The sequence below is a fragment of the Takifugu flavidus genome, chromosome 17, assembly GCF_003711565.1.
Source record: "Takifugu flavidus isolate HTHZ2018 chromosome 17, ASM371156v2, whole genome shotgun sequence".
NCBI lineage: Eukaryota > Metazoa > Chordata > Actinopteri > Tetraodontiformes > Tetraodontidae > Takifugu > Takifugu flavidus.
The window spans coordinates 8,547,122-8,560,498 of record NC_079536.1 but is presented as its reverse complement, the minus strand read 5'-3'; the positions used below and the strand labels follow the sequence as shown (position 1 = coordinate 8,560,498).

General features: G+C 43.0%; 1 protein-coding gene across 4 annotated transcripts in view; it reads left to right on the top strand.

Moving 5' to 3' along the window:
• pola1 (polymerase (DNA directed), alpha 1) overlaps positions 1-12,981 on the top strand; it is a 36,283-nt gene extending 23,302 nt beyond the window's left edge. For 3 of the 4 annotated variants that reach the window (XM_057013482.1, XM_057013481.1, XM_057013480.1), the window contains exons 36-37: positions 6,159-6,252; positions 12,128-12,981. In XM_057013482.1, coding sequence (XP_056869462.1) covers positions 6,159-6,252; positions 12,128-12,264 — 231 coding nt within the window. In that variant the 3' untranslated portion in view covers positions 12,265-12,981. The remainder of the gene's footprint in view (positions 1-6,158; positions 6,253-12,127) is intronic. The other variant, XM_057013483.1, reaches the window with a different exon arrangement.
• The last annotated feature ends 396 nt before the right edge of the window (positions 12,982-13,377 follow it).

The window sequence follows — 13,377 nt, the reverse complement described above, 5'->3', positions numbered from 1 at the left end:
ATTTTACTCCTTTAATTTACAGAGAAATACTGAAAGTGACTGTACATTTGAGAAAAAGCAAGGTCAAAAGGATAATACCTGAAGCCCCTATTGTATTGATGTTGGTGTAACGGCATCAGGCCGACAGGATGAGACAAGTGTGTGACATGTTGATGGTTCGGTATGTGCACAGCCCTCAGCTGGGGATATAAAAAGCAGCAGTTAGCAGCTAAGTCAGAGAAGACTGAAATTGTCCACAAATTGATGATTCAAAGTCCATTGTGTCTGTCGGGCGTCAAATAACAGGGACAGTTGATGATTGATACTGTCATATATGTTTGGTAAGTATTGCTGTTTTCCATAGTCTGGGGGTTGTTGTGCCATAAAGAAGGGTATCTGCTGCAGAAATAGTTAAAGATGGTGTTTACAGTGTCTGTCTGCTGTCTCATTTCCTGATTGCTCAGCTGCTTTAAGCAAAAAGCACAACCTTGTAGTTGTAGAAGTGATATCTAGGCTTATACAAATGTTTTTTTCTTATTTAGACATTACATATATTATACATATAAAATTGAATTGTTCATAATTTTCTATGACTTAAAAAGAGCTGCATCAAAGTTGCTGAAGTGCCACTTGGGGAGATATTTAAACCCTATTAAATCTTCTCCTTCCCTTCTCCTGCTATTTTATTCCCATGACGTTGCCTTAGCTGGATTTCTACAAAGCTTGCATTCTTTTCTTTTTAAAAAAAAAATCAAACCAGCACATTGATTTTAATAACCAAGTAGCTTACATATTAATATTCCTAATAAATGTTTGGATCCTCCTTCTGCCTTCACTGGTGGGGGACGAGGCATATGTTGCCTCTTGTTGCGTGCATCTTGCTGGAGTTCCTGGTGTGCTGGCAGCTTCCCTGATTGAAAAACTAATATTAGTGGAGACCCACATTTCTGACATTTCTATATTGACTCCGTCTTTTCCTCGTTGCATAATGGCACGTTTACTGCGGTTTTCCCCCCCTCATCTGTTTATCTCTCCGTGATTCGTCCTCCTCCCCTCCCTGGACACACATTCAGAGTGTGATCTGATCTCCATGTAATGGGAGAGTAATAGGCACTCTGCCTTGATTGGTTGGTAATTTTGAGGAGTTATGCACAGGTGCAATTTGTAATATTTTCAGTAAATTAAATTTCTTTCTCTCCCTCAATTACTGCCTCACTTTTCATCTTTCCATCAGTGCTTAACACAAATGGGCCATTTATTTCCCCCTCACAAATGTGTCCCGTCTCGATTTTTCTTCTTTCCCCTGTCTTTTATTCATCTGTTTTCATCCATCCTTTTCACTTTCTTCCCCTCCTTAGCTCTTCCACTTATTCTCTCTCTCCCAGCTTGCTCTTTCTCTCCTCATCACCCCCCTCTCTCCATCTCTCTTTTTCTCCCCTCATTTTATTGATGTACGCTTAGGCGCCCATTAGAGCTCCCTTTTTCCCTCTAGTGGAAATTGCAGCATGTTAATTTTCACACAAATTACGGCAATAGCAGGTATCTCTATTTGATACATTATAGCGGGAGCAATCAGAGATAATTGAGTGCCTTTCAGAGGGAGACGGCTGCATTCACTGCCGGCTCAAAGCTGCCCCATTATCGCCTAATCGCTCTTTAAACACTGAATTTTCCTGAACAAAAATTCTTGTCATAATTTTGCTTAAGTGTATTTGGAAATCACAGTCCTTTGAGCGAGGATAATTGAAATCAAATCCCTTTCACTGGAGCTGACATTTCTACATTTCCCTCCAATTGAAATTAATTTCAAAAATTGAGCATGAATATCTTCAAATAGCAGGCAATTATGCCTTTCAATGGGGAGAAATTACCGGTGCTGAATCGCTGGAGGCTTGCAAGCGAGAGCACCAGTTAAATGCCTTTGTTTCCCGTCGTGTTTGCCTAGTAAAGATTTACATATATTGACTCATTATAGTGTCTTGTGAAGCTGATCGGCATGACTACCACAACCGGCAATAACGCTCATTGCATTTAAAAAGCTCAAGAGCTTTAAAGCCTTGTGGCCTCACAGCTGAGGGAAAATGTATGTTTGTTTCTCTCCATCCTCTTCCTCTCTCCTCCTGTCTCCTTCTGCAGCTGCGGCCATGCGAGGCCTCAAATATCGTAGCGGCGGTTTGAACAATGCACAGAAAAGTCTTTCCAAGGCCTCCTGTTGTCTCTGTCGCTCTTCTGTTTACTGCTAAGCTGCGTCCATGCCAAGGCCTTGAACGGTTGTTGTTTTCTGCCCTCTCACAGGTGTTTCTTTTTGTTTTTGCACCATCCTTCAGAGGAACTATCTTTTAATTTACTGCTTCACTGGTGAGCTTGAATGATGGAAAGTTCTTTGGAGGTTGGAATCTTCTGTCGCTGGTTGTGGGTTCTTGTCCAAAAAAATAGGCGGTGGTTCAAAACACCCAAAGGAAGTCCTAAGTGCTTCTTTTCCTGTAAACCTTGAGTGTTTTCTGCTGTCAGATTAGGATCAATCTTTGGGATTGAACATGTTTTTTGGGGATTATCCTTTATTCTTAATTGTGTCCTGCCACTTTTGGCTTAACCGCGTTGTGGATATATGCACCAGGGTTTGTGTGTGTGTGTCGTTCCAGGGATAAGAGAGGCAAAGGAGCAAGGGGTACAAGGAGGGGGTTGCAGGGGGGTTCTTGTGCTCCCGAGAGAGAGGCAATTTCACAGCTGGTTTGCTCCTTAGTCAGTCAGGCTGAAAATGCTACAGATTTGTGGAGAAAATTGAAATGGTGTCAGTGAAGGAACAAAGCACCACGCTGAATGTCGAGGTGTGTGTGTGTGTGGTGTGTGTGTGTGTACAAGAGAGAGAAAGAAAGGTGGGGTTGAGGGCCCCTAAATTCAATAACAACCCTGTAACATTGTTATCACGCCTTTTTGACACCTGTCAGTCACTCGCTAAGCAGCCACCAGCCCGCCCTCAATCAACATTACATTGTTTGAATATACCGTGAGTGTGCATGTGCGTGCGTGTGTATGAGAGAGCACGCACACTGTGTGTTTAATTTTCAAGCCGAGACGATGCCACGTAGCATTTCTGTGCTCTCCGAGCTTTTTCAACATTGGCAACCATAACTGAGATTCCATTATGGGGATGTGCACACTTTGGTTGTTGACTGTGCAGTGCATCAACGGTCAGCAGCTGTGCATGCCATGTGGGCAGCCATAGAATGCTATTGAACACACACACAAACACACACTCACTTTGCATATAGTTGCATTAGATACTCTTGCCACTTGATTATCCCACAGCAGTGAAAACTGAAATTACAATTACGCACATTGTGGATTGGCAGGTATAATAAGCACGTACACACACACAGACACATACACAGAGAAGTACCAAGGCACAGGAATTGTCAGGGGATTCTTCCTGGTGGTAATAATAAAGCACTCAGTGCACACCTGATGGCAGTGTGGGGTCGGGGCTTAGCGTGCCCTCTCCAGCATGGCGGGGAAATGATGAGCCAATAACTGCAATTAAACATGCAGTATAATGGCTAATCAAATTGACAGCCTCGGCTGTTCACATGCCTCTCTCACAATGGCTTATCACAACAAACTATTATGAGGGAGGGTATTTCAGGCCCGATCCCCTCGTTTCTCTCTCTTGTTCTTCATTGCTGTCAGATTCTCTCCATCTTAACTTCTCTCTCTGAGTATACTTTTCTCCCCTTCTTTCCCTCCCACCTCTGCCGTCTTGTTTGTCCTCGCCATCTTTCCTCTCTCTCTTTCTCCGTCTCTCATCTGGTTAATTGCAGTACAGATTAACAAAGCGAGAAGATTTGTTGTGTTGCTGTGCTGCGTCACCTACGACGGGAGATGTTTTCACAGAAATACAGTCAATTGAGCACATTTGCAGAGTCAGAGTCTCGACCCCCCCCGGTAATTTAATCCGTCCATTCTCATTGTGCTATAGTCACAGCCATTTATGTAATACTGAACCGACAACTGCTTTATTAGCTGAAGACTTGGATCACTGTGTAGGTTGTGGTTATTTTGAGACAAAGAGATGGAGAGAAGAAACCATTGGAACCATCATGTGTACAGAAACTTGGTGGTTGCGATATGTTAGCCGTTAAATCCCCCATTGAGAATTGTTCGTTATCATTGCTGCTATGCCCTTTTTACTCACTGATTGAATGATAGCAATGCATCAGTTGTCAACACACTGCCGCTGTGTCCGAAACCACCCCCTATACCCTAATAGTGCACTCGATAGTGTGCACACCATTTTGAAATGGTGTCCGAATTCTTAGTGAGTATCGCTGTACCCTATGTAGTGCACTCAATGTATCCCACAATGCACTGCAAAAAGTAGTGTACAACCGATGCTCTCTAACTCGGAAATGTATCCCACTGGCTTTTACGGTATCACGTGATAACATAAAGGCTGATGGGATACTTTTTTTTTTACGTAATTTCCACTGTGCGGTTTGATATAGGAATTTTTTGGGAAATAAGAAATCAATGTGTAGTTTACAATTGTTTTCAGTAGGGGTCCAATATGATCAGCTTAAAATATTACAACATAAATGTGTAAAAAAAAAAAAAAAAAAAAAAAAGTCAATCAACCGTCAAAGATGAAAAGTAGCTCTGGATCCATTTCTTGATGAAAAATTGCTTTATTAAATGCTTTCACTACAGCGGAATATGACTTGAGAATGTGCCATCACGTCTTGGCTTGAAAAGTTATTTCTAGCGTAAAATATTGCATTTCCAAAAAACAACCGCTGAATGTATTGGGGTGTGTTTCAGATGGGTTAAAATAATTAAATGGACCTGGCAACTTTTACCGGCGACCGGTTCGTAATTATTATGTGACACCAATTATTATGAACATGTCATTTTACGTGCGCCATAGTGTCCGATCAATCATTTTAAATTCAGTGCACTACGTAGTTCACTCAATCAACGAGTGTGTGGTTTCGGACACAGCGTGTGAGACTTATTTAGGATGCTTTTTTTGTTAGCGCTACGCTGTAGATCAAAAGGTGTCAAATTCTGGCCCGTGGGCCAAATTTGGTCTGCAATGTAATTATATTTTATATATATATATTATATATAGACTTTGTCCCAGTTTTGAATTTTGGCCCACTGGGTATTTGAGTTTGACACCTCTGCTGTAAATCAACTTTAACATAAAAAAAGTCATCTCCTGCCAACAGGGGGCGCTGCTGCAAATTTAGCGCCACCTTCCGGCAGCCTTGAAAAAGAGTGTAGTCTGGTCATAACGGATTTATATAAGACTCTTTACAGGTGGTTTGCAAAATTTTAAGCATCTCCAACTCACTGCACTGCTGCATTATTACATCCTGTTTTGAAAACTGTCTTCAGAACTTTGCTTTAATTTAATTTACCGGTAATTGCTTTTATTTAATTTAATCGTTTTTAAGGATTATTCTCATAGATGGCTGAATTAGCCTCAACTTGTCTGAAAATATTTTGAAATATAGAAGCAGAACCTTGTAGCCCAATATTAATGTACGCTGATGTGGGTTATCTGCTGGTGACCCACGACGTCAGCGATTCAGCGACTCCCAACTAAAGATTGGGAACATTAGCTCAAAAATAAATGACACATTTCTTGGAATTTTTACACAGAAAAGAGTTAGTCACCAATGCACTGGAATAATTTTTTCTTTCAAACACTTGCTTTCACTCATTTGCTATAAAAGGATGGAGGTGTAGCGCTCAGCTGTCATTACAAATTAGCTGCACGGCAACAATGGGAGGTGGACAAAGGCCGAGAAGTGAAGGAAAATGATCAGCCTCATTTTAGCCGTTAACAGCCTTTAAAGGGTGACCTGATACTGAGCGTCACTCACAAAACTGCTTGTTGTCATTTGCAACCGTTTTGCAAACAGGCATTTGACACTCCTCATAGGGATGCGCCAATCTGATGTGGCGGATTTGAAGTGGCATCAATTCTGAGGACTCGCAAAAGGTCACAAAATGGGCCGCACAGCTCAATAATCCACATATTATGTTTAAGTGCTGAAAAAGACGGCCTCGTCAGGGTTAGAAGAAAATGCAGCTGATTTCAGCCACAATGCCGCAGCACCGTCACTTTTGCTCTGCGTTTATTTGTTGTTGATCCTTATTTCACTTTGCTTTTGCAGTATTCTGAGAAAGCTCTGTACAACCAGCTCTGCTTCTATCGCTTCATCTTCGACTGGGAGGCTGCATTTTCCAAAATCCAGGCTGATGAGAAGAGTAAGACTCACACACACACACACACACCACACACACACACACACACAAACACGTTCTTCGTCATTACGCTACAATCTTCATCCTGATCATTCCTGTGCAGATATGTCTCTGAAATTTTCTGACCTGGAATTATTGTCTCAATGTTACTGTCACAACAGTCACTTCTCCCCATTGAAATGTACAGTTTATTATTCTGCAAAATCATTTTATCAGTCAGAAATCAAGTTACTACAACAATTTTGATGCTCTAACTGGGTTTCCTCCAAAATTCACATATACCATAGAATTAGCAATCAATGGCTAAGCTTTTACGAAGGCTATACTTACAATATTCCCTAACGCTACACACACACACACACACAGGCATGCGTGCAGAGGATGGGCATTGGATGCGAGGGTGGGGGTTAAGAACATTCAGCTCCTCGAGTCGACAGCCCTAATTTAGGAGACGGATTCAATCACACACACATACAGAATGCAAAACGCTTCAATCACTGGAAGAAAGAAGGAAAGAGCCCTCGATGGCGTTCCCTTTACCCCTACCACACCGTCTATCTCCACCGCTTCCCTCTGCCCCCCTCCCTCTCTTAGACAGGCACTCGTTTGGTTGTGTTGATTGAAAACAGGTTTTAGATTTGGGGAAATGATAGGGCTAGTAATGGGCGCGCTGAGGAAAGGATAGCCCTTCTCCTATAATGGGACATGGAGCGTATATTTCCCCCCTTGGACTCAAATAGACGCTACTCCATGGCTCTGGGTGTGCTCGGTAGGCGTCAGACACAAGGCCTCTTTACCCATAGTTCCTGATTGATGTCACTTGATTAGAAGGGGCCGCTAGGCTGGGGGATTTATTTATTTGATTAAATATTTATATATGTATGTATGCCTAAAATGCTAAGAGCACGTGTGTGCCTGACGGAGCTGGAGCGAGGCGGCCAGAGAGTGAGATAGCAGAGGTAAATACAACATGTAATCAACAGATGACCACTCAGAAAATGGAGGGAGCTGAAATAGAAGGATTGGGCCAGTGTAGAGGAGGGGGTAAGAGGCAAGGAGTACTAACATGATTATAGCCTCCATTTTTGCCTTCTCTTATTCCTGGATACAGCCAGATGCAAGAAATCATCGCCAATCAATTCCTGACTGGCCCTATGAACAGTCGCGTTTGAGAGCCTTTACTACAAGAACAAATCAATCACAAGTAGACAAATGTCAAAGCTAAAGTACATGTTGCCCCCTACCGGCATGGAGGCTTTGATGTGACACGTATGCCAGGTGTTTGTGTGCTGTGCTATTGGTGGACATAACCCACATTATACTGTTGGATGTAAAGAGAGTGTGTGTGTCAGCCTAAGTTCTTCTTTTGGTGCCGTATGTCACACATCCTTCAAATGCACAGTAAAACCTTGTTTGGACCAGTAATTCTAACAACTGGGATAAAATGAAGCCATATATATTTGTGAGACATTGTTTCGTGTCTCTCAGCTCAACACTCTGCGTGAATGCCAGTGAGAACCAGTGAGCATTAAATTATTCCACCGTCAGGAGTAGGAAAATGTTAAATTGACCGTTTGGTGTGATGAGATTGTAATGTTTTGCAAAATGTGACCCACAACTGGGAGGTTTGAGCGTAGCTAGTGTTGGCAGATATACACCAGATATCACCACAGACATGACTCTCTGATACATTCTCTGTTCTTAAGCTGTGTGTTATTTATTATTTACTTCATTAATGAAGTTTATTGTGGTGTGTAGCCTCTATTTTGCTCACCACATATGCCTTCAGGAGCATTTATGCTAGCCAGCTGCTGTACTTGTGCTGATTTGGTTCATTACACTGTGTTATTGTTACAGGTACTGTACCATCAACATCAGTGTGCATCATTTTCAAGCATGATGGAAGTGAAAACACTATTTCTGGGCAGATTTTATCCACAAACAATATTCCTGTGTCTCTGCATGACAGTTAAACTCTAGATCAGCAGCTAATTATTCTTAAACAGCAGACTAAATGACTTTAGCTCTCTATTACTTCAAGGGATTACATAGTATGCCATAATTTTATTACTGGTAATAGAGGCCAACATCACCAATCACAGATTTACCTGAATTAGCTTTAATTCTAAACATCACACAAACTGTGAATATTGTTTATTGTGAATATATGTGGTTTCACTTAATGAGACATACAATAGTGTATCTGCCACACTTGTCGGGGCACTCCTGCTGCTATAAAATATCAGTTTAGGGTGTTATCACTCTGTCCTGGGGCAGTAATACCACATATTACTGCATTACTCAGCCAGAGGCCACCCTGCTTAGATTACAGGGCAGAAACACACAACCCTTCACACCCTTCTCTACTGTCTTTGAGCATTGCCCCTGCAGAAGCATGTGCATACATTCCAACTGTTTTCCTGGTGGAGTGAATGGAAGAGGTGGGGTGATCACTGGACATCTACAATTCTGTTTTAGAGCAAGAGTTGGAAACAATGTTTTACAATTGTGACTTGCAAGGCAGCAACACATCCTGTTGTAAATATGTGCTAACGCTCAGCTAAAGCTAGTCCATGACAAGCGCAGCATTTCAATTTGGTTGAGCTAGTTTAAGGAAATCCAAAGTGGTCTATTGACTGGAATTATTTTCCTTTCTGTTTAGGAAAAGTACACAGAAACACATTGTCTTTTATCCTGTTTTGGAAGAATTGCTTCTTTATACACATGAATGAACTTGGAAATAAGGGCAATTTTAAAGCTAGTTAATATTTTCTGCTAGCACTCCTCAGGTAAATTCAAGGTGTTTTTTTTCCCCCCGTGGTTCAAACTGACCACCAAGCTAAAAGGCACCACTCTGGCTCCTAACAGGAGACTTGTAGTTGAGTCAGATTACAGTCGCGTCCCTTTCCTCACCCTCCCTTGTTCCTTTGTGAAGGTTAGTTGGTTGGTTCCCAGCTGTGAACATCGAGTTTATATCTTTCATCCTGAAAATGCTAACAGGCTAATTTACAGACCACGAACACCTAAACTGATTTACAAATTAGATGTAATTCAATGAGGAGGAAGCAAAATTCTCTGAACAGTACCTGTTGTTCAGATGATGGCCAATATTTGTTGCTCATTCAGCCAAACATACACAGTAATGCAGAGTAAAATAGCTTCACACAGCAGAGCTTTTAGTTAAGGCGGAATAATTTCATCAGCACTGATGTGCGTTTGTGTGCCCGGCTTATCTACGTTGCATTTTTCCTGCCTGATTGCTGCGACTGAGTAAAGCATGGAGGTAATTTCATCCGCTGCAGGAGAACTAATAAAGTATACACACACGTACAAAATCACACACCCACACCCACACACCCTCCGTAGGGGAAAAACATGCTCCGTTCTGCAGCCGGGAACATCCCGTATCAATGACTTTCAAATCATTTCTTCATCTCCTTTATCCTCCCTTTTTATCTCTCTTGTCCCTCTCAGTAGCATCTCTTCCATTCACCGCGCGCGCACGCACACACACACACACACACACACACACACACACACACACACCTTCAGGTCTCAGCCTCGAGTGTGGGCAATATGATTACGTGTGCAAGCAATAATGAAATTCCACCGCATTGATAAAATATAAATTGTCCTTGAGCTGCGCTTTTCTAATGATCCATTTACCGACAGCCTCCCTGCCACTCTCAGACCTCTGCATTTGCTCCTCTTCTACCCTCCCACTCCTCATCCTCTGCCGCTCCATTTTCTTTTTCTCCCCCCCTCCCATTTCCTCCTCTCTCGCTCGCTGTTGCTGTCTCTCGCTCCCTCGAACGATACAATGCAGGGTGGCGAAATCCACGGGTACGATTGTCAAATCAATTATTCATTCTGTGCAATTACACTCACACAAAGAAGTTTCCCTCTGCTCTGAGTGGTGATTAAATTAACTGCTATTCCAGCTGCCCGTCGCCACCAGCCTAATAGAATATTCATGGAGGCGGCCGGCGGAATGGCCGATCTCCATTAACTTCATCATGCTCACTTAATTACAGGCTTGTTATTGTATTTACACCTAGTTAGAGCGTGCAGAGCCTCGATTTACTTGTGCCCAGGACTGCCAGAGTATGTGCAATTGTGTGACAACACCTAGTTAGAGCAAAGATAACCCCTGATGCACTTCCTGCGAGCGGGCCACGTCCAACGTAATCATTTGGTTTTAGATGCCTACGTGGCGCTGCAGCCTCGTTCCTCTCATCTTTCCTTCCCTCCGTTTTCTTTCACGCCGCGGCCTTCCCCGAAATGCTTCCTTCCGCCTCACACTCGCTCTTTAGGGGAAGGCAATTTATTTGAGCCGCACTCCCCGCTGTGCAGCACGGTCTCTCCCTCTTTTCTTTTCCTCTCTGTGACTCTCAAATCATTCCTTTATCTATTCGCCCCACGGTGATTGAGGTGGAAACGGGAAAAGGAGCGAGGGATGGGAAGGGAGGGTGGGGGGGATTATTTTCTACCACCTTTCAGAAATGATGACATGATTGCTTTCGTCTGATCGTGCATTATCACCAGTCTTCTATTCCCCGGATAAATGGACTAGTTTGTCTCTCCATCTCTTTTTCTCTCCATCTCTGCGCTCGCTAACGTGCAGATTAGCTGGTAATTGTTGCCGTCGGCAGTAGGGTAACCAATACCGTCACCAGTTTTAGCATCGCCTGCACACATGTGTGTGTGTCACACTGTAGATTTGTGTGTCTAACCTTTGTTCATGGTTAGCAGGCTGTTATTTATCCAGCAGCCACTAATGCAACAGGCAGGAAGAAGCAGACCGGAGATGGAGCTGCAGAGGTGGCGAGAACAGAACAAACAAGCCATATGGAACGCTCCTGTGTGTGCACAGATGCACAGACATGTAAATATTAGACCAATCAAAGGTGATTCGGTGATTATTCATCAAGAGTGTTCGTCAGCACGTAGCATCAATGGAAAAACTGTTAGTTATTTGAGTCCCTGTCTGTTAGTCAGTCCACATGAGCATTACACAGGAGAAAAGTGGCTTTTTTTTATCAAATAGGCTCAAATTAAATGTCTCATCAGCTGTTTAGAAAGTAAGTCAGTCACATAAAGAAAACTTTCTCTCGTTTCCATCAACTACCACCGCTCACGTTCCTCCATGCACTCTTTTGTTCGATAGTTTGTTATTACTTGGTTTCATAAAGCGTAATCTACACTTGAACCTCAGTGTAAGTTGTAAAGGTCTAGTTTTGTGTACCGCCCCAGGATAGTTGCTTTCAGCCTCCTCTCTGGCTTTATTATGGCCCACCTGAGGGGACAGAATGGCTGAGATATTGACTCCATGCTCTCATCTGGCTTTGCCATTGATTTTGTGATCTCTGCGCACACGTCATCAACCCTGTGGTTCGTTTCTCCGAGACACCCCTCAAACTTGTAGCGTTGCTGGTAGGATAACATTGGATCAGCTAGCGCTCCGTTGGGGGGGGGGCACTGGGTTCAATTACTGTTACAGGCTGCAGGAGGAAATCACACACAGCAGAGGAAGGTGAGACCCGCCAGGCCCATCTGGGATTCTCAGCACTGCCAGTTAATGCAAATCCAGCCAATCTCAATGAAATCTGTGGGGAGATTCAATCAGTCACAACAAAATTATCCAGTTGGTGTAGCTTCCGTTACCAATCACAGCAATTCTGCACAGTGTTGAGGCCGTACACCACCATCACTCCGTTTTGTGGATTATATATTCCCTCTGTTTGTTGTCTGATCAGGGATAAACACTCATTTGCTTTATGTGTAGTGTGTTCAGATCCCAAATGATCCTTGTCTGCAGTCCATACATTCCCAACCTGGCAACATTACTAACTCCTGTTTTCTCTTCCTTCGCTTCCAGGTCACGTGAAGAACTGTAACAAAGAAAAAGAGGTGTACCGCCGGCTGAAAGAGGTGCCCGACAAAGCTTTAGCAGCCAGCAGCTACTCCGACATTAACCTGGCCAAACTCTTCCAAGCGTTTACCTCCCTCAAGTAAAACAGCACAGCACCACTGGGAAAACCTGAGTCGGACATCCAACTCCATACTTTTGCTTCATTATATGAGGGGAAAAATGGAGAGTTTCCTTTAACAGACACCCCAGACTCTTGACCCCAACATCCTGACCCTGTATGGTAAAGAGGAGCTGCAATCATACCCAAATGATCGTCCATACCCAAATGTGTGTGGGTTAGCTGTGCCCAGATGTGCGTACTCGTGGAGGAAAAAAGGCTCGACCCTTGGAGGCGTCGGACCAGAAGCCACTAATTGTCCCACAACAGTGACCCCGGCCACTGAGACCACTGAATGCCCGCAGCGATCGGACACTCGTCCTGATTACCCCTATTCACGCAGCCTGTCAGAGAGATCCCCAGGATGAAGGGAGTGCCGGGGTGAAGGAGGCCACACGGGCTGCTCCCCCCACTGCTTTTGTCTCCCTATCGAACAGCTGATCTTCTCCGCCGCCTCTGCTTAACTGATGTCATTTCATCCCTTTCACCCTTCCTCTCCTTAGAGATTGTGTTTTAATGCCTGTCATTTTCTGTCTGATTTGTCTTGCTCAGATCGCTTCATGTTATTTTTCTCCCCACTCTGTGACCAGAATGTTTCATATTGAGTATTTTGCTAATGTTGAGAACCTTTTTTTTTTTTAAATGAAAACTTTAGTAAAAAGTGAATTTGATTGAAATAAACTAAAAAAGAAAAACTCAAAAAGGTCAGAAATTCTGGTGATCTTTTAAATCCCCAACAAATCAAATTAAAAGGGTCATAGTAAAGATGTATCTCAGCCCCCCAGCCCATAATACTGTTGCAGCAAACACAATGGTGTTTAAAGATAACAGTTTGGGGGTATTATATATTAACCCTAACCCATCTAAATGTAGTTTTTAAATATAAATCTAAATGAAAGCATGCAGCTGGTTTCAGCATGTCCCTTGAAGCTAACCGGTAATATAGAAAATGTATTGTTGCTTTTGACTGCAGTCACAGTTTAGAGTTTATGCCATGAAGTGCTTGACCGTTTTAGTCTTTAAAAGAAAACCTTTTGTATTTATACAGCTTCCATCCTGTAGTGTAAATTTCCATAAAGACAGCGTGCCTCACAAATCA